At 40.7% G+C, this 26,390-nt stretch overlaps 1 protein-coding gene across 4 annotated transcripts in view; it reads right to left on the bottom strand.

Moving 5' to 3' along the window:
* LOC141438205 (uncharacterized) overlaps positions 1–26,390 on the bottom strand; it is a 166,615-nt gene that overhangs the window by 31,716 nt on the left and 108,509 nt on the right. For 3 of the 4 annotated variants that reach the window (XM_074101968.1, XM_074101971.1, XM_074101969.1), the window contains 12 exons: positions 17,871–17,991; positions 17,298–17,435; positions 16,590–16,707; positions 15,030–15,151; positions 13,126–14,168; positions 12,436–12,656; positions 11,637–11,831; positions 11,400–11,554; positions 10,890–11,057; positions 9,388–9,645; positions 7,928–8,058; positions 5,620–5,761 (listed from right to left, as the gene is read on the bottom strand). In XM_074101968.1, coding sequence (XP_073958069.1) covers positions 5,620–5,761; positions 7,928–8,058; positions 9,388–9,645; positions 10,890–11,057; positions 11,400–11,554; positions 11,637–11,831; positions 12,436–12,656; positions 13,126–14,168; positions 15,030–15,151; positions 16,590–16,707; positions 17,298–17,435; positions 17,871–17,966 — 2,787 coding nt within the window. In that variant the 5' untranslated portion in view covers positions 17,967–17,991. The remainder of the gene's footprint in view (positions 1–5,619; positions 5,762–7,927; positions 8,059–9,387; positions 9,646–10,889; positions 11,058–11,399; positions 11,555–11,636; positions 11,832–12,435; positions 12,657–13,125; positions 14,169–15,029; positions 15,152–16,589; positions 16,708–17,297; positions 17,436–17,870; positions 17,992–26,390) is intronic. The other variant, XM_074101970.1, reaches the window with a different exon arrangement.

Here is a 26,390-nt window from a genome sequence, read left to right as displayed (position 1 = left end):
CACATCGTGATTGCTAAAAAAATAAAAATTAGGTACGACGAGCGAAGCGAGGAGTGATTAGTATGAATTGTGACCACTACGCACGAGCCGAGCGAGCGAAGCGAGCGTGCCGCGGGAGCGGCCGGCGAAGTGCCAGAATAGATATAGCGGCGTTTCATGATATGCCTAGGAATTTCATGATCTGCCTGAACTAGCCAATTCATGAAATGGCGCCATTTCACGATATGCCTAGGAATTTCGTGATCTGGCGGATTTGACGATCGGCCGCCGACATATAGATAAAATCCATCATAAAGAGAGGCTTATTGTAAAGTAACCTAAGTTATCCGAGAGCCAGCCTCACACAAGGGACACCAGCCGGCGCACTTCTAAAGGGACGCCAAATTCCATGCTGTAACCTAGCCTTATTTTTTTTGTCACAAATTGTAGGGGGGATGTTAAGCCAGTGCGCTCAAGACTGTAAAGTAATCTGACATCTGACCTATGCGTTAGTATGCAAATCCAAGAATCAGCCCCAAATCTATGCGGGCGTGAAGGTTGGGCAAGCTGGGTTGCTTGCCCCGGACGGTACCAAATTGCAAGTAAGCAACACCGCATCAGGCCGCTTTTAGACTTCCGTTGTTTTCACCGGACAACGGACTGTTTTCTACGATGTTGTATGGCTTCGTCGCCGGACAAGTGTCCGGTGCATGTACACACATTCATTGTAAGCCATACAATACCGCAAGTCCGGTAAAAAAACGGTCCGTACGGTACGTCTACAAGCGGCCTAAGATTCGATAGTGTGCAAAAGGATTGCAATTTCGCGAGATACTGTCAATTTCTTTTTTTATCAAATAGCTGGCAAACGAGCATGCGGGTCACCTGATGGTAAGTGATCACCGCCGCCCATGGACACCTACAGCATTATTAGGACTGCGGGTGCGTTGCCGGACTAAAAGGGGGGCTAATGGGAAACGGGGAGGCGGTCAATTTCTTTACCTTGACAATAGTGTACGATTCTACTAATTCTACTCAACAATATATTTTAACAAAATCTTACTAAGTAGCCAGGTTATGTAGCCATCGTTTCTGTGTATTTTGATTGATATCCTACTTAAAGTTTGTGAGTGAGTGAGTGAGTGAGTGAGTATGTTTGTTACTTCTTCACGCTCAAACGGCGGGACGGATTTGGATAAAATTTAGCAGAAAGTTAGTTTATAACCTGGATTAAAACATAGGATACTTTTTATCCAGATATTCCCACGGGATAGGGATAAAATCTTTAAATAACAACCGCTGGGCTTAGAGTCATGAAATTTGGTAGGTATATAGGTAGCTGAACATCTGGAATAAAACATAGCTTACTTTTTATTCCGATATTACCACGGGATAGGGATAAAATCTCGAAACAACAACCGATGGGCTTATAGAGTCATGAAATTTGACCACGATTGTTATTAATGTTACGTCAATGAAAACAACGATTTCATTTTCGGGAATTCCCACGGGAAATTTTAAAAATCCCCGTATTTCAATTCAGCTGCTGGACCTAATTATTTACGTGTGCGAAGCACTAGTTTTATATAAAGTTCTGGCAAAGTTCAGTTTCGTTTTAGTTTAGTCGAGCCACAATACGCGTGCCGTTGACGCTTGTACCAAGTGCCATACTCGCGCACAATGATGGTCACCCTCGGAATACTAATGACCGCCCGCTAATGGCTTAGGACCGAATTTTTTAAATCGCATCACTCGAAAATAATGTTCGAAAGAGGCGAAAAACTGTGCCACAGCAGGACGGGCAGTATATAACCTAACCAATAAAAAGTCAGAAAACCCCCGACTTTGTCACTTCAAAGTTCAATATCTCAAAAACGGCTAAACAGATTTTGATTTAACCTGTCTAAGAACCATCTCTAGAAAACCTGCTTTCAATAAAAAAACCAGCATTCAAATCGGTCCACCCGTTTAAGAGCTACGGTGCAACACAGACTGACACACATAGCGGTCAAACTTATAACACCCCTCTTTTTGCGTCGGGGGTTAAAAACTACTTGAAAGTGGCCAAAAAATGTGCTGTGAATGTGACGTCTCTCGATGAGAGCGGAACATAGATGTCGCTAGTGCTGCTGCATAAGTAGCGTAGTAGAAATAAGCAACCTGAGATATGTATGCATAGGAAAAATTCGTGTCTAAATTCCTGTCCAGCGGTGTAGGGGTTATAGCACGCAGCACGGATTGCTGAGGACCTGGGTTCGATTCCCAGCGCTGGTCTCTTTTTCTGGTTTTTCTGTGCATCCATGTCTCAGTTTGTATTTTCGAAAAAATGTGCTGATTCTAAAATGTGTGGCCATGAGCGAATGAACTAAATATAACACTCCTAAGTTCATCACGTCTATGAATTACAACGACATGTATTGTCAGCGTTTTTGGTCCTATGACTAATTGGACAAAAAAGGCACAGGAATGTTTGAATTGGCTGGAGGTGTTATATGGATGATTGTGTGCCTAAAGCGGTCACTGATTATTATACAGCCTAAACTACTTCTTAATTACTATCATTTGTTAGTGACAGAATAAATGATGACGGACGTGAAGCTCAATAGTTATGTTAGGCCTGACAGAAGAAAAAGTTAAAAAAATTAAAAACCCAACTGCCTTTAAAAAACTTAAAAAAGTAATACGTAAAAAAAATAGGTAAGTACCAAAGAACCGTTCAATCGTAACAGCTCAAAAAAAAATCAAACTTGTTTTTCTTTTCCTTTTTTAGCTTTTTTTATTTTTATTATACTTATTTATTTCGTACTTTTTTAAGTTATTGTGAAAACGGTAGCTCTAAAGCATTATAACATACATATTTTTGGAATGGCCTAATTATTAGGTGTCCCATATTGTTACAATCCATACTAATATTATAAATGCGAAAGTGTGTTTGTTTGAATGTTTGTCCGTCTTTCACGTCCAAACGGAGTGACGGAGCGACGTGATTTTTGGCATAGTGATAAATTATGGGCCAGAAAGTGATATAGGCTACTTTTTATCCCGGAAAAATGCACAGTTCCCGAGGGAACAGCGCGCGATAACCGAATTCCACGCGGGCGAAGCCGCGGGCAAAAGCTAGTTAAAAAATAAACACCTGCATTAATATCTGCCACAGTGGAGCGTGCAAAAATATCTGACACGCCCTACCGACCCTAGAAACAGTCGTATCAGATATTTTATGCACGCTTTTTTGTGTCAGATATTACTGCTGGTGATTGTATGGAACCCTAAAAATATATCTCATCCATCAGTTCTCTTCATAACACATATCACCTTACCAAGTCTACTCGTATACATTACAGTCACAAACTGACACTACCGTCAAGGACGTCAGCTAGCTACACCCGGAAGGATCATTGTATATTCGTCGTGGGAACCATTGTCACCAGAATTTGCTTTAATGCTTTCCGTAATTAAACAATCTTAATGTTTTTTGGTAATTAATTATGAAGTTAGTGAACAGCCGCGATGGCCTAGTGCTTGATATTGCCCTAGTATGTAATGCTGAAGAAATAACTATTCAAAAAAATATTCGAACGTTTGGCTACTAAATCTGTAATTCTACTTGATTCAAGATTTTTTTTTTTTGAATCTTTTTGTATTTTTTATTTCAGTTCCAAATTTTTTGTTACTTTTACGGGCATCCCGTAAAACCCATATCAAAAATACAAACTAAAGTATAGATGCATAGAAAAACCAGCAAAATAAGATATAATATGACATATGTGGTGCATAGGAGGGAAATTCCGTTCCGTCGTGTCTGTGCACGGAATGCCGAGGACCTAGGTTCGATTCCCGGCGCTCGTTATATTTTTTTGGTTTTTGTAGAGGTATGCATCTATATTTCAGTTTGTATTTTCGATCTACTTGATTCCTATCCTAACTCTATAAGTAGGTACTTACATAAAATGTTACTTGTCAGTTACACTTCGCAATTTTTAGAGAGGAGGAGAAAAGAGAGGTGGGCCTCTTGGCATGGTGCCCATCACGCAGGCAGCATTCCCGCGTTGAACTGCGATTGAGATTCTTTTTGCGCGAGAAAGCTGCCGGCGCGAGGGTTGCCTGTTGCCTCCCTTGCTGATCCGTAGCCTAGTATCCATAGTACAAGCTTTGCTTAGTGTGGGACTAGATCGATTGGTGCCAAGTGTCCCTTGATATTTTTTGTTCTATTATAGAAAAAATGTCTTATGTTGTACGAGCATGTCTAAATTTTTGATCAGGCACATTAAAAAAGTGATTGAAAAACCTGTTTTGAAATATAGTGTAGTCCATTCTACACTCGATTCCGTTCAAACTACTTTCAAGTTTTCATTTTCATTTAATTAAAACTTTTAAAGTAGATTTTGTTACTCTTTGAATTCTGTTAAACTCAATTAAAAATCCATAAGAACTTTTACATGTTCAATCAAACTTGCCAAAAATATTCCGTGCTAATTTAATAACACAGCCTATACTATGTCAGAAGGCAACCTTCAAGCCTGCTTCATAATCACGTAACAAATCGCACTACATACATCATTTAGCATAAGGCGTGATTCAAACGCTGCGGAAAAATCGAGCGAGTTGTGGTACATTGCCGTCGGTGATGTGAACGTTTTCACTTTATCCAATCCGGGCAAGTAAAATGTATGAAATATGTACCTGTTTTTCACATATATAGTCCGGCCCGATATCGGATATCTGTTGGCGGCACCATCGGACGCCCGAGGGCTGTCGGACGATAATGTTTATATGTATGCTATGCGTGTATCTAAATTGTCCCTGTGTGCGCTGAGCCCAATGCGTGGCGGCTATTTTGAGACTGGGCCTGCGTGGGAACTATGGCCCAAGCCATGTTCTGAGAGGAGGCCTGTGCCCAGCAGTGGGACGTATATAGGCTGGGATGGAAGAAATAGCCTATGCCACTCTCGGGCCCATAAACTACTTATCTCTATGCCAAAAATCACGTCAATCCGTCGCTCCGTTTCGACGTGAAAGACGGACAAACACACACACACACTTTCGCATTTATAATATTAGTATGGATTATTTATTTATTTATCAACAGAACATTACAGCATTACGGTTGAAACGCCAACCACACAATGCGACGCAATGTAACGAACCTCACATGTTCTTCTCGCACCATATTGTGTAACGATCAGTCCTTTGTGTGACGAGTTGCCCAATTTAATCCGCAGTTGGTTAATACCCACAGTTCTGTTGATCTCTTTGTCTCTGTGTCACGCATTATCGATTAATCTGTGAGTGGAGCCATCTTGCTGTATCACAGGATTAGTTCTATGATCATTGTTATCGTAAAGGCAGAGATTTTTACTGCAGGACATGGAGATCCCAAAAACGTCGCTATGCTATTAGACGACCGCATGGCCAAGTGGTTAGCGAACCTGACTATAGCTTGAGGTCCTGGGTTCGATTCCCGGCCGGGGCAGATATTTGTATGAATAATATGAATGCTTGTTCTCGGGTCTTGGATGTTTAGTATGTATTTAAGTATGTATTTATCTATATATCTATTTTTGTGATATTGAAGTGACAAAGTCGGGGTTTTTAAATTTTTTTGTTGGCTAGGTTAGGTTATTTTATTGTAGGACTGACCTCAGGCACGGGTTGCACGCGGGCCGGCAGCGCGCGCGCAACGTCGGGCGAGGCGGAGCGCTCTCGCTCGCGCATTTCATTGGCCAGCGCCGCCGCACGCGCCGCCCGCGCAGCCACCTCCAATGAGCCACTGGATTTGCTCCTGTGGGAGAAACGAAACCCTTATAGAAAGAAAAGAAAGAACGAAATACATTTATTCACAACACAACAATAGAACACTACAGAAGACACAAAAATATAAAGTAAGTAGTTAGGATATTGTAGATAGGTAGTAAGATGACACCATTGCGGTTGTGAATCGGACACTGGCTCAGCATAATGCCGAGACGTTTAAGAACGCCCCAGCACTGATTTTCAGCCAGCACCGTTGGAGATCCTCTGACCGGGATCCTTTCGACTGCCATAATTTTATAAGTCATAATTTAATATTTGTCATAATTATTGTTAGTCATATTTAAACTTTTAAATGGTTATCCTGTAGAACTCTATAGGTTAGGCTAGGTTTGTTTTATAACAATTCTGAAAAATAAATGGTTTCAGAGAAAAAAATAATTAGGTATAGCAAACATTATGTAATGACTAACAATTTTCTACCAGTCGATATAGACCCTCTCTGACCGCTATAAAAATATACTACACTATATAAAACTACTTGATCACGGTGTCCCCTACGCCAGGTAAGTGTAAGCCGTGGTGGCCTAGTGGTTTGACCTATCGCCTCTCAAACAGAGGGTCGTGGGTTCAAACCCCGGCTCGCACCTCTGAGTTTTTCGAAATTCATGTGCGGAATTACATTTGAAATTTACCACGAGCTTTGCGGTGAAGGAAAACATCGTAAGGAAACCTGCACAAACCTGCGAAGCAATTCAATGGTGCGTGTGAAGTTCCCAATCCGCACTGGGCCCGCGTGGGAACTATGGCCCAAGCCCTCTTGCTCTGAGAGGAGGCCTGTGCCCAGCAGTGGGACGTATATAGGCTGGGATGATGATGATATAAAACTACATGAATTTATAAACTAGGAAACATATTTTTATTGTGACTTTTTTTATAGGAGTTACAGTCCAGATTCAATCCATATCATGGCTCATCATCAGGTGCGATTGTTGTTAAACGCAAGCCTATTTCTGTATAATATGTTTTTGGTAAAAAAAACATTTTTAATACAAGCTTTTAGCTGACTGTACTTTTTATTGACTATACTTGTATTGTCACCCAAACTACATTTGCATACCAAATTTCAAGTCGATGCCATTAACCGTTGAAGAGTTCCGTCCTGTGGAGACGACCCTGGCCGGACTACCAGGATGTCACTAGGTACCAGATAATTGTATTTATTGTTACGCAATCTACATAAGTACACCAAATGAAAGTCAATCCTACTACTGGAAGTTGGTCGACCTTAACTTGCGAGATTTGATTACAGACAGACAACGGGACAGGTGAAACTAGATAAAAGCTTGTAAGTAAAAATAGTTGTAGCATTGGTTATTTGGAGTCTTTTTGTATTTTTTATTTCAACTCCAAATTTGTTACTTTTACGGTCATCCCGTAAAATATCAAACAAGTCAAACAAGGTAGGTACAGTTATTAACCGAACAACCTACGGAGTAAAGCGGAACGCTTGCGGAGAAATTCAATTGCATGTGTGAAGTTCCCCATCCGCGGGCCCGCGCGTGGCAATAACATTCCGAGGGAAGCTTGTGCCGTGTAGTGGGACGTGTATAAACTTAGATGATTAATGATCAGTACCCGGGCGACCGAGCTCCACTCGGGCTAAAACTCGGTACTAAGCGTTTTCCCAGAGATAAGACCAAGCTAGATCGATTTGTCATCCCCGAAAACACTTACATATATACAAGAAATGCTGATTTAAAAGTATTAGATATCAATACATAAAGTGGGGTACGCGAACCCCTAGGGGTTCGCTATTCGACGGTAGGGGGTTCGCGACAAGGTTTACGTGATGGTGGCTGCAAGACTGGCAAGATGATTAAGATTGGTTTTTGCAGTCTTTTTGTATTTTTTAACTCCAAATTTGTTACTTATTTGTTTGTTATTTGTTGTTATTTGTTAGTTTGTATTTTCATTGGCAAGACGATTCTTACCTATATTTGTTACCCTTTATTGAAATAAATAATATAAGTACACTATAATTATGATGATGTTTGAAATAAAAATAAACTTAGTTTCTCCAACAGTCAATTTTATTACCTTCTTTGGGGGGGGAGGGGGGGAGGTAGGGGTTCGCTGTCGTCTAGAAACTTTAACAGGGGTACGTGGAGCCATAAGTTAAGGTAAGCATACACACCTGACGGGTCTATCGATGGGTCCAAGCATGGAAAGCGGCTGCGCGGGCGCAGCGGGTGCGGGCGGCAGGTACATCACGTGGCCGCCCCAGGAGAGGTACGATGTCCCGGGACGCCAGGGTATTGTATCCTCCTGGAGAGAGCATTAACAGTTCATCATTGCGGCTGCGTTCCTACCAGAGATGTGCGAAGATGCATTGAGAGGACTATGTTATCCTCGTACAGCACCGCTCTAGTGGAATCAACTGAGTGGAACGAGGCTAGATATCGTTCCTATTGCTTCATGAAAAACACATTACACGCGACACAACCTTGCACATCGCTGATACCTACTAAACATTACATATCACTCATGAGAAAAAAGATAGCGAATCAACGATTTTTAATTTAGCTTAAAAATAGCACAAACTTTACTTCAAAAATGAGTCATATACCATATTTAAGGGGGAGGCCTTTGTCCAGCAGTGGACGTCTTCCGGCTGATGATGGTGATGATGATGATGATGATGATACCATATTTATACGACGTTTTGAACAGGACAGTTGATATATTAAAATTACCAAATGAATTATAAGTTGGGAACTGTTTAGTTTTGGCCACTTCGGAATGTTCAGGGTCTCTTTTGCTTCTGCATCGCGATAATAATTGCAATAGTACCTAATATCTTTCTATTATTACCAATCTTGTTGGGAAAGGAAAGAATTAGAAACCTTATCGAAAATACAAACTGAGACATGGATGCACAGAAAAACCAGAAAAAGAGACCAGCGCTGGGAATCGAACCCAGGTCCTCAGCAATCCGTGCTGCGTGCTATAACCCCTACACCACCGCTGGACAGGAATCTAGACATGATTTTTTCCTATGTATACATATCTCAGGTTGCTTATTTCTACTACGCTACTTATGCAGCAGCACTAGCGACATCTATGTTTCGCTCTCATCGAGAGACGTCACATGGTTTTTCTGTGCATCCATGTCTCAGTTTGTATTTTCGATATGGTTTCACGGGATACCCGTAAAAGTAACAAATTTGGAGTTGAAATAAAAAATACAAAAAGACTCCAAATAACCAATCATAATTAGAAACCTGTTATTTGCTTATATGATACGAGTTGTAGGGGAGAGTAACCTATATTGAACCGGCGCTTAAATTGGACCACATCTGTATGTCCACCAATTCATATTTATATTACACAATTTATTTACACTTGCAACAAAAAGTGAAGCGATGACAGCACTACAAACAGTGTTTGTTGCCAGTGTAAATAAATTGTGTAATTTGGTGGAAATACAGAAGCGGTCCAATTTAAGCGCCAGTTCAATATAGGTTACTCTCCCTTATTATGGGAACAACATCGTCTCTGATGATGATGAAACGTCGCACAGAATGTTAACCCCACTCTAATATTCGTCTTTTTTAAATTTAAATTAAACAATATAAAAGCCATCCTTCATCCTACCTTTTCCGAAGGTGTAATAGAGTTTTCTTCTTTAATATCATCTTCTGCAGCCTTAGCTCTCGCTGGCGGCTGATAAAGCAGGGGGTTGCTCAGCGAATTCGGAGCCGACTTCGTGAGAAACCAGTTCTGTTCAGGTTCCTGCAGCATCGGTTCATGCTCCAGATCGAATCTTCTGGAGCCGAGAGCAGCTCCGAGCGCCCCAGACACTGACTTCCGAAGCTTCTGGAGACTGTTGAAACCCTGCTGAAGCTGCTTGCCCTGAAAGCATTCGTAGAAGCACGACATCCCTTTTAACTGGGAGGGGGTGGAGGTGTTCTTATGGTATGGTGAGCTGATGAGGAATAAAGGTTTATTTATGAAGATAAAAGCGATGATGTTGTTGAAGTTGTTAAATAAAGATAGAGGAGAATAATAATAGAGAGAAATGGAGTAGAAGAAAGAACATGCATTTGAAGTGACATCAATAAGGTAAGGATGTAGACCGTTATTAACTGTAATGAGAACCCATATTTAGACGCCTCAATCAGTTTCATAGGGAAGGCCAAAGTTGACAGACGCTTCGAAGATCTTATTAATGTTAGCCATGGTCTACAACCCGTAGAAGATACACCTAATGGAATCCACGACGAAATATGATGACGATGAAGACATTTTTTTTAGAAGTATAAGGCCAATTAAAGAAAAGAGATCTTTAGGGGAAAAGTTTAATGGTTGATGATGGTGAAGGTGAAATTGTGAGTGATTAGTGAAGAGTTAAGGAAAGTACTACCTTTACTCCTCTTCAGCAAAGTACACGGGAGTTTAGGTTGATTCAAGGCCAAAATTAGTTCGGTTAGTTACAATATTAGTTGCAATTTTGATCGTAAAATTAAAGATAATACAAGATGGTATAGAAATGGACAATAGAGCAATTTTGTTGAAAAATTCTTTGACTCTGCAGGCGTTGTCAACTAATTCACATAAACCAGTTACACTACTGAGTAGTGTAGTTATTTGACTTAACGTATTAAATAAATGTCGCTGTCCATAATAAATGAAAGTAACCTAACCAAAAAAAAGTTAGGAAACCCCAGACTTTGTCACTTGAAAGTTCAATATCTAAAAATCGGCTGAACCGATTTTGATAAAACATGTCTAAGAGACATCGCTAAAAACTTGACTTCAAATAAAAAAAATCGCATTCAAATCGGTCCACCCGTTTAAGAGGTACGGTGCCACAGACAGACAGACAGACATGCAGACACACAGACACACATAGCGGTCAACTTATAACACCCCTCTTTTTACGTCGGGGGTTAAAAAAGACAGATGGAACTCTAAAGCTTCCTCAAAATACGAGGACAACTGGCAGGGCAAGTTTAATCTATCTGCTAGTTTGTATTAGCTTTGTACGCACATCGTATTAAATTAAAATTTCTGAAAAGGAACACATTGTCCAAAACCATAACCATCCCGTATCGTGCACCTAATATCCCGCGTACTCCACACCCGGTTCCACTCACCTTGTCCTGGGAATCCCTTGGCAGGGACAGGCTGAAGGGCTGAGCGCCTGGGCTATAAGTAGCCACCCCCATCCCTGGACTGTGGAGGTGCAGGGCACCGCCAACACCGTCGGAACTGCTGTCTCCGAGATCCTGCTGCGGGGTCCAGGTCGGAGTTGTGTCTGGAGCCTGGATGTCAGGTCAAAAACGTTTCAGTTCCAAGAACAAATATGAACTGAAGACAAGTCACAAAGAGTGAAGAAGAACATTGAAACGAAGCAAGTCTTTTAATAAAAAGGTTAAAATACTTACTCTAGTCTTTTGAACACTACATGAAATATTTGGACTTCAATTAAGTTTTAAGTACGTCGAACCAATTGATTCCTGAACCACCGTAGAACGTTCTCACAGTAAGTCACAATGAGTTCCCTTGTCAAGCAATACGATAATACTATGACTTTTTCTACGAAAAGGTTCCACAGTGAGTCAAGATTCACTTGGTTCGAGAGTACTTGGTAATTTTTCACTCACCTGCCTTGTCGGTGACTCAATCCTTTCGTCACTGTGAGCGTGATCGCCCGATATTCCAGAATCACCCGATTTGTCGGCTGACTGCTCCGAACGAGGCGATGACTCCGCCGATATCTCGGCCGATACTTTTGTCTCCACTGCTAGTGGTTGTGTTTCTGGTGAATGAAGATCAAATAGTTCAGTAAATTCAATCAATTCTAAATTCTTTGCCAGTTTAGAATCTATTTGAATTCTTACCAGAAGCCAAATGGGCATCCAGGGAAGCGAGCTGCCTCCAAGCAGCAGCGGGTGAGAACCGCGGCACTGCGCGTTGCTTTTTGGGCAGCGTTGGTCTCAGGCGCAACGCGATGCCAAGCGAGCCGTCGGAGTCTGAAGCGTCTGATGATAGCGCAGACTCCGATGATACTGGGGGAGGTAAGGTCAAGCTTGAAGCTGGCATAAGGGGGATATTATAGTTGGTCAAAGAGCGGGAATAGAAAACTAAGAACCGACAAAAGACAATCCCTGATCAATATTGATAGATGATGGTGAATCTCTTTCTAGTATCAAACCTTATTTTTTTGGGTTGAGACGGTCAAAGACACTAGGTACTTATTCAATTATTGCTTTCTTTATAGGAGATGGGGGTGTGCAGTCGCGGAAAATACATTATGGACGACAGGGAAAGGAGGACTCAGACAATGCTAAAATCTCACCGGGTAAAAATAAACCGGCTGAATATCACCCTGGAGCTTACTACGGGGAGGAGAGTATTAGAGAGGCTTCTTATCTCTTCTGTCTTCACAGAGTCTTGCTTAGGATCGTATGGCATATATTTCACATAGGCTTAACAGTTATCGTATCGTAGGTATCTTTATTGGTTTATATTTTGTAACTTTATATAGTGGAGTTGCCAAGATCTAATTTAGTACTTTGGTTGTTTCTGGTTTTATTTCAATTTTGGTTTGCATTTACTTTGTTTTGAATCTAATAACCTACCGATTTTGTTCTACCGTTTCCTTGTGTGGCATTACTAATTTAAACATTAATTACTTACAATTCTTCATCTTGCAGTCCTCCTTCAGCTTCGCATGGAACTTGTCGAACTCCGCATCTTCCTCGTGGTAACCCAGCAGCTTCTGCTCGATTGCGTGGAAGTTGCTAATCTCCTCGATGATGGGGCTCCCCAACCCTGGGAAGTCCTTCAAATGGTCCTGGAGCTCCGTCTGCTTGCTCTCTATCATACCGAAGTAGAATTGCTTCGAGGGAGGTTTTTGTCTGAAATAGGCAAAGCACTGCTATGTTGATAACGGTAGAAAACAAATCTGAAAAACCGGCCAAGAGCGTGTCAGACACACTCAAGATAGGGTTCCGTAACCATTACGAAAAATTCAAGTAATATTTTTCTAAGGATTTCTTATTGTGTACCGAATCTTCTAAGTTTAGGTATATTTTATACCTAAGGCTGCTATTTACCCCATTTTAGGAATATAGACGTGATGTTTGTGTGTGTGAGGATGAATCTATACACATTTGTAACTTTTCTCGCTAAAAAAAGTGAAACGATTCGGATGAAGTTTGGCACACAGTTTATAATGTGAATTAACAACATAAAGGATTACTGTATATCCCGGAAAACTGCATAGTTCTCAGGTTCTCAGGTATTCTTTGCAGACAAAGTCGCGGGCAATAGCTACGTAAATATTAAGTAATAATTGCAAAATTTGTTACAAACAAAATAACTCACTTTTCTTGTGGAACAACATGTACTGGTGTAGTTTTCCTTGTCGGCGAATGTTCTGGGGTGGATTCTTTCCCAGACGCCTGCCCTCTATCAGGTATGTGTCTACTCTTCCCTTTATTTGTTTTATCTCCATTCAGGACATTCGGTTTCGTGTTAATTTTACTTTGTATAACTGTTGGCTTTATTTTAGTGTCATTAATTCTGTTCAAGGGCCTTCTACTAAGTGCTGTTTTAGTTTCTTTTATTTCTGGTTTGGTGACATTCGTTTTAAGACTAGACTCTTTGACTTTGCTCGGTATTTTCGTTGGGTTTGGTTTCTGTGTCGTTTTGTTCTGACTAGTTTTATTTTCACTAACATTAATTTTAGTCGCTAATTCGTGCCTTATCCTACTTGTTGCTTTCTTCAATTCCGTTTGAAATTCATCTTTTTCTTCACTATTCTTCGATAATAGTGAAGGAAGAGATTTTCTCAATGGCTGACTCGCGTCGAGTCTGCTACCTTTTAACTGTTCTCCTATCGCTCTTATTCTGTCCTCGTGTATGGCTCTGGGAGAAACGCTGTCTCTCTCACTGGAGATCAGCGTGTCAAAAGTCTTTTCTCTCCTTAATACAGGTGGTTCTGCTTCAACCTTTTTGAAACGTTCCGAATGTCTGAAATCCCTATTTAGCAATGGTGTCTTCCAAGCTTCGCTTTCATTTGTTTTGGATGTTTTCGCTCTGCATCCGCTAACTCTGTCCATTCGTTTTCTAAAATCTTGTTTGGATTGTAATAAATGCTCCTCTTTCTTCAGCGATGATGTACTCTGGACCATGTCATGCGGGTCAGGGTATTTGAAGTGTTGTTCTTTGTCTTTGCATGGGGATCTGTATCGTCTTTCGAAGGAGGGGTCACAGTCTAGAGACTTGTAGTCGGTGTAAGTGTTCCGTGCTTGAGGGTCGTGGCCGAGCTTCTTCGTCTCGTGCCTCGTCCTGAACAGCCGGAGTTTCCTCTGAGGTTCTGGTCTCGCGTTTCCTTCGCTGGAATCTGGCGACGAACCTTCACGATGCTGAAAAGGGAAATGGAAAAGAGTTATACGATGGAAGCACACAGACCTAGATTTATATCACGCACACCACATCACGGGCGAAAAAAGTCTTATTTCTACAATCATAATCATCATCTGGGCCTATATTACGTCTGCTGGGCCTCGTCTCATGAGAGGGCTTGGCCCGTAGTTTCCACGCGGGCCCAGTATGGATTGGTAACTTCACACTCACCATTGAATTGCAGGTATCCTCACGATCCTTTCCTTCACCGCAAAGCTCGTGGTAAATTTCAGATATAATTTCGCACATAAATGCCGAAAGACTTAAGTCTTACTTGAAAGTTCATAGGTCAAACCAGTACCACGACTTCACGTTGTTATTTAATAGAAGGATGGAAATTGGTACAATGGCGTACTCCATGTTTCTTCGCTCACTACGAGTAGAAGTTTAAAGTGAAGAAAACATTTTCCGCAAAGGAAAAAACCGATAGTTCCCTCAAAGTTGCTACTTACAAGGGCGTGCCAAATGCAAAACAACCAAAACAAAGTCCCAAGACTTTGACTTGACTTGCTTGATCGATCATTCCCGTACGTTGAAAGTGAAAAGCTTCATCTGCTCTCGACTTTATTCTCATTCTCCATGTCAACTTGCCCCCCCCCCCTGGGCCATTGGTAGGCGGCGCCCTTGGCTACTTATACAATACATACAATAACTCTTTATTGCACACCAATACAGTAAACAGTACAGAGAACACAAGTATATACATAGAGATTTTCTAAGGTAAGCAATAGGCGGCCTCATCACTCACCTATCTCACTTATCTCATCTTTTAATAAGTAGATTTCTAAAATTTTTGGCGGTAATATTGTGACAATACTTACATCATTGGTGGGTGGCGGTGGTGCCCGATACTTCTTTCTGAAGTGTTTGTTGCACCGAGGCTTTGGTTCTTCCTCTACCCGCAGGTCTGGCTCCGAACCAAACCTCTTGTTTATGGTGCCATCTGAAAAATACAACAATACTAAATATATCACAGATTTCTTTTGTAGCCTTCTGTGCTTGGAGCAACGCGGGCTTCCTACTGAAGGGAGTAGCCATTCGCCACGTTCTCCTCTGTCAACGTACAAGCCCAACTGGGCATACGAATTTTATAAAACAAGTCGCGCTCGGATTTCAAACTAGATCGAAAGTGAACGCTGCAGTGCTAAAACTGCCGAATTGTTCAGTTTTCTGCTGTAAAAAGAGATCTGGGACATCAAGCTTGCAAAGAGATGGTGTTACATTTCACATGTAAGTAAATTATTATCGTATTATTGCCATTTAATTACTAAACAACAAAGTCGTACATTTTATCACATATTATTGTCGGATGTCGTATCATTTATTATTGTCGGATTCGTTTACCAACATCGAGTCCGCTCTCCCGTACAAATTTCGGATCGGTCAAGCGATAAATCCGACTTCTCGCCTGTCAATGTGTGAGTTTTAAGTCATCTATAAACGAATTATTAGTGTATTTGTTGGATTATTTATGTGTTTACATGGTCATTACAGTCAGGTGGCAGTTTTGTTTTTGCATGTAAGTGTGCGGAACTGCACTTGTGTGCACATTTCCCCTCGCAACAAACGCCAGAACTATTTTAAAGGTAATCTACCGCTAAGGCTGCTCACTTCCGATTGGAAGCCCGCGTTGCTCGAAGCTTGTGTGACATGATTGGGCAACACTTCCCTCATTAAACCAGCATTGTTATACGCGACAAATAGTTACCCCAGCATTGTAATAGTTTACCCTAAGCCTTCCACACCGCAGTGTTGGTATTCGAAGTTCATAATTGGCAAAAGAGAGCCCTACTGCCCACTCTTACAGTCGCTTTTTACGAAACCCATGGAAAGTGATGTGTGTTTTGCTAAAAACGGGCATGGTAGGGCAAATTTGAGAAAACTATCGGACGACCAGATGGCCAAGTGGTTAGAGAACCTGACTACGAAGTTTGAGGTCCCGGGTTCGATTCCCGGCCGGGGCAGATATACGAATGAATAATACGAATGTTTGTTCTCGGGTCTTGAATGTTTAATTCCTATGTATTTAAATATTTATCTATATAAGTATGTTTATCTCTTGCCTAGTGTCCATAGTAAGTACAAGCTTTGCTTAGTTTGGGACTAGGTCAATTGGTGTCAAGTGTCCGATGATATTTATTATTTATTTAACTAAGACATGAAGATTGAATGCATTTCGCAGCTGTGAACAAAGCATAGAGACCTTCAAATACCTGCGTTAATGGTAAACTAGGATCTTAATGGTAAACCTTGAGAACGGCCGTCCTGCGCAGAGGCATACTGCCACACCAGCTGGATTTTGGCGCCACAAAATCATCTATGTAAACTTGCCATATGGTTTGATGCTAGTTCTAGGTGACGCCATTAAGTTTTGTACTTACTGTCGTTATGCCTAAAGTCGAGGTTGGTGTACGAGCGGTGTAACGGATCTCGCTCGCGCGCGCGCAGCTCGCTATCACTGCTCGCGCCGGCTGACCGTGAGCGGTATGCGCTGGAATGCTGGAAAACAAACATGCGTGATCACGCAATAGGAGGAAGAATGAAGGATCAGTTTATCAGAGTCATCAGAGACTTTATTGAAAATACAAACTGAAATATAGATTCACAGAAAAAACAGAAAAATAAGACCATCACTGGGAATCGAACCCAGGTCCTCGGTAATCCGTACCGCGTGCTATACCGCTACACCACTGATGGTCAACGGTACCGACACGAATTTCCCTATGCACCTCATATCTCAGCTTGTTTTTGTTTCTTACTTAGTCACTTAAGCAGCGACGCTAGCGACATCTATGCCGTAGCCCTCATCGAGAAACTTTTTCGGCATTCCATTGGAACTAACCGCTCACCCGGACAAGAGATATCTTTACTAAGCAATCAAATTAAGATTGCTTAATTGAGAGACTTTATTGTCAAATGGAATCATAATTTCTTCCATTACTTCATTCTGTCACTAAAGCCGCATTCACATTTATCTAGGTACTATCAACCCGTTGCTACTTCAACGGTTAATTCGTTTGCAAAATGCAATAGCATAGCAATAGTATTTATCTCTACGCCCTTGATAAACAAGGCTATTTATTCCTCACCACGTGTCCATGCGGCGTCCTCGTGGTTTCCGGCATGAGCGAGGGGGGGCGGCGGCCGCTGATGGTGCCCCCCGAGTGCAGGATGGCGCCGTTGTCCGTGCTGCGCAGGCGCGGAGACTCGGTCAGTGACGGCAGCACCTGGAAACGGGGACAAATTAATGTGGGAGTCGGGTGGTCAGTGATGGGAGCACCTGGAAGCGGGGGTAAGTTAATGCGGTATTCGGGTGGTCAGTGATGGAAGCACCTGGAAGCGGGGACAAGTTAATGTGGGAGTCGGGTGGCCTATGATTTGAGCACCTGGAAGGGGGGGGGTAACTTTATGGCGGAGTCGGGTGGTGGTCAGTGATGGGAGCACCTGGAAGCGGGGAAAAGTTAATGTGGGAGCCGGGTGGTCAGTGATGGGAGCACCTGGAAGCGGGGGGTAAGTTAATGCGGCAGTCGGGTGTCCGTGATGGGAGCACCTGGAAGCGGGGGACAAGTTGGTGTAGGAGTCTGATAACCTCACAATACCCTGTACTTCTGATACCATTAAATTATTTTGTTTTTTTTCCCAGCTGTTATAATGATGATTACCTTAGGGGCGTGTCGCAGCGGCTCGTGCGGCAAGGTGTGGGCGCGGCGCGCGCGCGGTGGCGGCGCCACGGCCTGCTGGCTGCCGGCTTGCCCCATCTGCCCACTAGTGGGTCACGAGCATCTGGAACAAGAGAGCACACTGTAGGACATGGAGTGACTAATATTGTGACCGGATGGCATGGTGGTTAGAGAAGCCGAATACAAATTTTAACTACTATAACTAGATTTACAAATCTTATTTAATGAGTTTTGTGGCAATAAAATGATTTCTATCTTTTGTTCTTTCTTCCTTTCTTTTTTTAAAGCATGAAGTCCCGGGTTTCATCTCCGATAGTCAAACCATTTCCTTTACTGACTGTTAAAACGATTTCACAGTAAGTGCTATAATGATTTACGTTGTCACACAATGCTATGTGATTAGGACATTTTATGTGAAAAGGTTCCTCAGTGAGCCATGTTTCAATGTGGCTTATGGCTTTAGACAAAACAAACATATTTGCACGACCGTCAATTAATTATGATGTGAACAGCTGTATATCGAAACTGCGCAGATACGTTGAGATATACTTAGTTTCATTATCATTGTCAAGTATTGGCTCTGTGCACGACATCAGCGCCACCTAGCGTCCGCAACTTTTTTGGCTCTGATGTTCTGGCGTTCGAAATTTCATCGCGACATTGTGACAAAAATCAAACCTACGTATTAATTTATAATACAAAATTACTGTGATACCGTGATTTGGGTGGACAAAAGGTAGTGAATTCATTTTTGGTCATTAAAATAAAATGAGGTAAGTAAGTAAAATTTAAAAAAAGTGTTTTATTTTCGTTTTGGGGTTCGCTTACTTCATGTTTAGATGTAAATTTATTGTAAAACGAAAAGATAAAGCTATCTTATTGCTTTCTTTGAATAATAGAAAAATTATATATTTGTTCTTATATCGCTAGTAATAAATTAAATATCGTTTTCAGATCGAAATGAGTATCATTTTGAAGACCGGTTTTGTGAGTATCACACAATATAAAATTTCAACCATAAACCGTTTCATAAGGAAAATTGTTGCTGGACATGTCCGAGATGTAGAGGAATTAAGAACAAAACAGGGACAGTGTTCAATAATTCAAGCTCCCATCATAACACAAACATCTATTACTAAAATTAGGTAGTTAAAGTCTATACGAATTGCTTTGTTAATGACAGATTCATATGAGTATGACAGATGACAGAGCCTAGATTATGTCTTCTTTTGGCCACTATGAGCGCTGCGATAGATTTCATTACCCCCACCTAGTACCTCGCACCCTCCCAATAGCTGTTTTATTTGAAGTCAAGAGACAAATTTCTGTCTCTTTAAGTTGCTACACTCTGTCGTATCGGTGCACCTGGCCTTCCACACCGTATTGCTGGACTCTGGAGTTCGTAGTCAACAATAGAGAGCACTGGCCCACTCATCAGATCCTTAGTCGCTTCTACGACACCCACGGAACTATAGTTATAAATAAAGGAAAATTCTAAAACGTCTTAAAATCCCACGAGTTTAGTAAAACCTTTCTAATTCCGAGTAGTCATAATAAAATAAAGATAATCCCGAATTAATTGTGTTTCCAAGGATCGTACAAATTGAAATATGGCACGGGAATTGAACCACTAAATCATCGGATTTAGAGAAGCCATATTTAGGGCTGAATCGTAAAACTGTTGTAAGGATATTTAAAATTAAGTGATTTAACTTCATATCGTAAATGGGAAAAAGAAGGATGGTCAATGGACCATAAGAAGTTTAAGCCTATAAGTTTAGTTCAGCCTTTCGAGTAGGTATATAGGACGTAACCCCGTTTGGTTTGAAAAATATTTGGCGACGTCGGTCTTACGTTGATAATACAAACTGAATAATCATATTAATCATGCACAATAACGGTGAGAGTATTTTAAAGATACCTACAGCGACCCCCTTAAGTAGGGTTGCCATGTGTCAGGATTTGTCCGGACATGTCCGGATTTTTGAACCTTTGTCAAATTACCTCATTGAAAAAAAAAATAAACCTTTTTTTTTGATGTACTAAACACCATTTTTTATAAGTAAAATGATAAACGAAGTAGTAACTAATCAACAAAATTAATAATACCTATTGTTATATTATTTGAGAGGTGCAAAAGTTTCAAAATTACGCCGGTACGTCCTTCAAGCTACGTCAAATCTGTTACAACAAATAGTCAGGACTTTTCAGGGTGGTGTCCGGATTTTGTCAGGACTTTTCATTTTTTCATATGGCAACCCTACCTTAGGGGAATGCGCGATCCACAGATTGAAAAACACCGATAGAGTCAGTAAGCTGGTTCCTCATTTTTATTTTTATATTTTAATATCGTTTAAACAGTTTAGAATCCTTTCCGATCCCATGCGATGCGAGTTTGGTGTAAATTATTATTCTTAAAACTATAGTTATAAATAAAGGAAAGTAACTAATACCTAAACTAAAACTGGAAAAAATATAAAATAATCCCTCCGCGGCATGAACCCAAGATGCTGGCAACATTTATCTTACTAATAAAACCAACACGTCGTCATTTACCGTATTTAATTTTTATTTATGACAGAAAGTTACGACTGAAGTAACTATGAAGAAGAGATTAAAAATAACTAAGTGGTCATCACTAAAGTTAAATGTATGGCTGCTTTGACGGAATGTGGGTACATTTGAAATGTAAATGTGATAGTTTTTTTTTATATGTAAAATGGTACCTTTTTAGGTTCCTGTACCCGTAGAGTGACAAAGTTATATAAGGTCGCCAATTGCCCGGTTTCTAATGTTAAGTTAGGTTAGGTTAGTACCTTCTTTAATATCTATATCTGGTTTTTAATAGTTTAATATAATAAAACAAAGTCGCTGCGTGCGTTAGTGCGTAATTTTATAGTAGAAATTTCATGAATTCGGTGTAAATAGGAGCTAACGGATATTTACGAGTTTATACTATTTAGTTTCACGTCTCGGTGTCTGTCTGTCGGTAATCATATCAAAATTTAATCAAGTTTCTGACATTAGGGGTACTCTTGCAGGAAACAGATAGTTATAATTATAATACACAATTTCTTATAATACTTTAGATATTGTTCATGAGCTGGCGTGTCTGGTGTGAACATTTCTGTTATGATGACATAGATTTAAAAACTTAATGGATAACTGTTATTGGCCTTTTGTGATGTAACCATGTTGTATGTTCCTTGTATTACATTTATGGCTGTTGTTATCCTGAATATAAATAAATAAATAAGTTAAATTTCACTCACTTCTAGTAGTATTATTTACTTGTACCTACTGTTATTTATTTTGTGCTAGTAGTCATATTGACTTGAAATTTGATTAGAGTACCTTGACATGGTACGTATACTCGTATTACCTACAATAACATTAACAGCACAAATGAATGATCGATGGATGAATAGGTATGAAAATGATACACCTGCACAAAAGTTATACTTACAATAAAACACTTGTCCTGTCAATTACATTTTTAACCCCCGACGCAAAAAGGGGGTTGTTATATGTTTGACCGCTATGTGTGTCTGTCTGTGGCACCGTAGCTCTTAAACGGGAGGATCGATTTGTATGCGTTTTTAGGGTTCCGGAGCCAAAATGGCAAAAAACGGAACCCTTATAGTTTCGCCATGTCTGTCTGTCTGTCTGTCTGTCCGTCCGCGGCTATGCTCATGGACTATCAATGCTAGAAAGCTGTAATTTTGCACGGATATGAAGGTAAACTATGCCGACAAAATGGTACAATTAAAAATTCAAAAACAATTTTTTTTAGGGTACCTCCCATAGACGTACAGTGGGGGTGTTTTTTTTTTCTCATCCAACCCTATAGTGTGGGGTATCGTTGGATAGGTCTTTTAAAACCATTACAGGTTTTCTAAGACGATTTTTCGACTCAGTGATTTGTTTGCCAAATAGTTAACTTAAAAGTGCAAATTTTCATTAAAATCGAGCGTCCCCCCCCCCTCTAAAATCTAAAACGGTGGGTGGAAAAATTTGAAAAAATTCAGGATGGTAGTAAGTATATCAAACTTTCAAAGAAAACTATAACGGCTAAGTTTGCTTGAGAATTATTAGTAGTTTATGAGTAAATAGCAGCCTGAGGTATAAAATATACCTAAACTTGGAAGATTTCGTATAAAATACGAAATCCTTAGAAAAATATTACTTAATGTTTTCGTAATGGCTACGGAACCCTATTTTGGGCGTGTCCGACACGCTCTTGGCCGGTTTTTTTTAATATTTGAAATAGGTTTTCTAGCAATGGTTTTTAGACATGTGTACATGTTACATCAAAATCGGTTCAGCCATTTTTGAGATTTGAAGTTTTAAGTGACAAAGTCGGGGTTTTAAAACTTTTTGTTAGTTAGCTTATATTCTAAAGGAGCAGGATCTCCCGTCACTGGTATATTCCAATACTTACTACAGGAGTTCTCTAACCTTTTTGTATGTTTGTCTAGACATTTAAATAATAGGTTTCATATAATTTTCAACACTATTTTCCCAACAAAGTGTTTATTTATGGTCTTATTTCCATGAACGTTCCGTAATGATTCTCATCTAACGGCAGCTAGAGTTTACGGAAAACAATATCTAGGCCACCTATGCTTGCTGAATAGTGAGCAGAATAGCGAGGACAGACATGAAAGTCCCATTTCTCCGCATATGCAAACCATGATGGCCGTTCAGTGGAGAAATGCATCCATCGGCTCCGTACTGCGCCTGCACCGTAGGGTTGTATCGACAAATATTTAGTCTAGTACAGTCTGCATTAATATCTGCCATAGGAGAGCGTGCATAAGTATCTGACACTACTGGCCCTAGAAATATTCGTTTGAGATATTTATGCACACTTTATTGTGTCAGATATTGGTGGTGGTGACTGTACTGTACATGATTTTTTTATAATCTGACCAACTTGTAACTTGCAACAAGTAGAAAAATCTCTGACATTGTCATTACAAAGTTTAAATCTCAAAAATAGCTGAATTAACGTCCACTTGCAGGCTTTTTAATCTAGGTTTAATTGGTCTTAAGTCCTGTCAGATCCATACAAGAACTGTCAGTTTAAGCCTAAAATCGAGATTTAAAAAACGGCACCACAAACTGCACCACAAAATTCTACGTAAAAATATCCGCGTCGAAATCAGTCCAGCTGCTTGAGAGTCACGATGTCACAGAGAGACAGATACTGGCGTCAACGTTATTATTAAAATGTTATTACAAAATCTTAGTTTTGTACTAGTGCTGCCATCTATTGACGCAACTGTCAATTATAATCCACCGTAGATCGAAGGAAAAATAAATAAGTCTGTTTACAACCGTCATCCGCTATTTATTAGTTGTTTTAACGGCCCTCTTTTTGTGTCGGGGGTTAAAAACGAAAAATATACAACATTTGGAACGTAGAAGTCGTTCTGATAGTTGCAAATTCAAATTCATAGTTTATTCAGTAAATAGGCCGCAATGGGCACTTTTACACGTCATTTTTAAACTACCAGCGCTTTCGGAAAGTCCATCGTTGCCAAGAAGAATGCGCCGCAAGAAACTTGGCAGAAAGTCACTATTTCAAAATAAAATAATTACAAATAAAATACTTAAATTACAAAAAAAGAATAATAATAATACAAGGGTGTATGGGGTCCCTTAGTTACAAAACTAAACACTAACTATATCTACGGTAGAGGCACCACACGTCACTACTAGCGTACAAGCGATTACGATTTTCGGCTGTTTGGTCGGATTCCCGGTGGCCTAGTTGGACCCTTGGTGGCCCCTGCAGGGCTACTAAGAAACTCGAAACTCGAAGTTCGTGTCGTGCGGTCCCTCTGTCACTTATACTATTTAATACGAGAGCGAGAGGGACGGTAGGTAGGATACGAACTTCAAGTTTCGTGTTTCGTAGTAGCCACACAAAATTTTACATAAAACGCGTCATTTTGAAATATTATAATACCTTATGTCACTTCGACAATTATGCCGAATCCAATGACACCTTATATGTTGAAAACTGTCTAGCCACTTGGGAGCTAGAGGACCAAAGTAATATACATACACGCTCAACAAACATAACCCTTCTTTCGGGCAGTCGGGTAAAAAAAAGGTACGCAGTGAGCAATAAGCTCGTATTCAAAAGACCCAGATCTAACTCTAAATCACCTTTTTATCGCAGTGGCTGCCAGCCCTGCTCGGAGGCAAAAGTGCAACCACATCATTTTCTCCCGAGACGCGGCGCGTGCGCTTTCTTTATGTTAATGCCGGACGTTTACCGAATTTTTACGCTTCGCTGTTGATATCGCGATCGGTATAATGTTGCTTGTTTTGTTTACCTTATGATTATTTAATAACATTTATGAATTAAACAGTCGCAATTTGGAATATCCAATTACTTAATTAAGTGTTTCCTGGATAAAAAAAATATTCTACATTATTAGTCCGTGAGTGACATTTTATTAAAAAGCCGTGGTGGCCTAGTGGTTTGACCTATCGCTTCTCAAGCAGAGGGTCGTGGGTTCAAACCCCGGCTCGCACCTCTGAGTTTTTCGAAATTCATGTGCGGAATTACATTTGAAATTTACCACGAGCTTTGCGGTGAAGGAAAACATCGTGAGGAAACCTGCACAAACCTGCGAAGCAATTCATGGTGCGTGTGAAGTTCCCAATCCGCACTGGGCCCGCGTGGGAACTTATGGCCCAAGCCCTCTTGTTCTGAGAGGAGGCCTCTGCCCTGCAGTGGACGTATATAGGCTGGAATGAGTGACATTAGGTATTAGAAAAAATTGGACAGGTATTTTTTCTTTTTAAGACCGGTTTTTTTATTTAGTCGGAGACAGACAGACGTACGCCGCTAAGTTTCAGTCCGGGTTGACGTTACGGGCCTCGACTTCCGAACTTCGCGCTTGCTTCGTGATTTTTTACTTTATTGACAAAATAAAAATTACGTATCCAAATCAAAAACATCGAATCTAACTGACAGTTTTTTTTACCTTGGTCCCTACCCTATCCTATCGGGGGCAAAAACAAGGGCGTAAACTAGTTCAGTACATCTCGGATCGTATCTTATTAACATTGTACCAACGGTAGCGCCACGGTCGAGCAGCGCCGCGGCACGGCGCTAGTGCAATCACCTCGCAGCACTGGGCTGGCCCGGATGAAGTTATGCAAGATCATAAATCGGAAGCCTCATTGTCTAATCACAATCGTTTTCACCATTTCTTTCTCTCACATGGTATAGGATGAGGGTAGAAAGAGATGGCAAAGCTGTTCGTGAGTGCCCGCGCGTTCGACATGGCCTCTGATTAAGTAGGTACTTGTGCAAAAGACAATACGGAACATTAAAAATTGGTTAAAAAAACTGCCAAACTGAGATTAACTTTTTTTTATCCTGTAGGTATGTTACTTACGAAAAGAAAGTATCTTTCTTATTCTTTTTCGGCATGTATATCTATCAATAAGTTAATACATACATATATTAGCTATGGTAGCCCAGTGGTTTGATCTATGGCCTCTCAAGAAAAGCAAAAAAAATCATTTGCAAAATTAAATTTGAAATTTACCACGAGTTTTACCTGAGAGAAAAACCTTCTTAGGAACACCTGTCAAGAAATTGAATGGTGTGTGTGAAATCCCCGATCTGCAGTAGGTATGGGTCGGTTAGGGACTGCAGGGCTACACAAAACTCGAAACTCGAAGTTCGTGTCGTCCGGTCGCTCTGACACTTATACTATTTAATACGAGAGCGAGAGGGACGGTATGATACGAACTTCGAGTTTCTGCTGGCCCGTGGGACTTATCCCACCGTACGTCGAGAAAACTGACTCGCGTATATTTCGCTATTGTTCCTTTGACATTATGCCATCATTATTATCAGCCTATAAGCAGTCCACTGCTGGACATAGGCCTCCCCCAATGAGCGTTGCGCCCTGTCCTCGCTAGACGCATCCAGCTTCTACAGTCAAGGGCAAAGATATCAACACGGCCAAAGTTGCAAAAATATATATACACGGCCTTAATGTTAAGTGCATAAAGTCGTGTATACATATTTTTGTAACTTTGGCCGTGTCGATATATTTGCCCTTGACTGTACCAGCAGCCTTTCGCAGATCGGCACTTCATCTGGCCGGAGGGCGGAGGGTCCTACACTATATTTGCCGAGACGCGGTCTCCACTCAAGCACTCGTTTACTCCAGCGGTTGTCGGGTCTTCGACGGATATGACCAGCCCAATCGAGTCAATTTGTTAAAACTCGTATTCGAGTGAAAAAAAATTGACTCGACTTCGTTTGCACTCGAGTTACCGAGTCAACTCTGCGCGCTTAATTAGTCGTAAGAAGTAATTTTGTTTTTCTTTGTTGATTAATGACATAAATAAGGTAAATAATATTTTATTTAATATTACCAAATATGACTAATTTAAAAAGGTATTTAAAAATTCTTAATCTAAACTCAGCTCAAGTGATAAATTCTTACTCTAGTTGTAAGGAGT

This window comes from Choristoneura fumiferana, chromosome 18, assembly GCF_025370935.1.
Source record: "Choristoneura fumiferana chromosome 18, NRCan_CFum_1, whole genome shotgun sequence".
Classification (NCBI taxonomy): domain Eukaryota; kingdom Metazoa; phylum Arthropoda; class Insecta; order Lepidoptera; family Tortricidae; genus Choristoneura; species Choristoneura fumiferana.
This window is presented reverse-complemented; position numbering and strand designations above follow the sequence as displayed.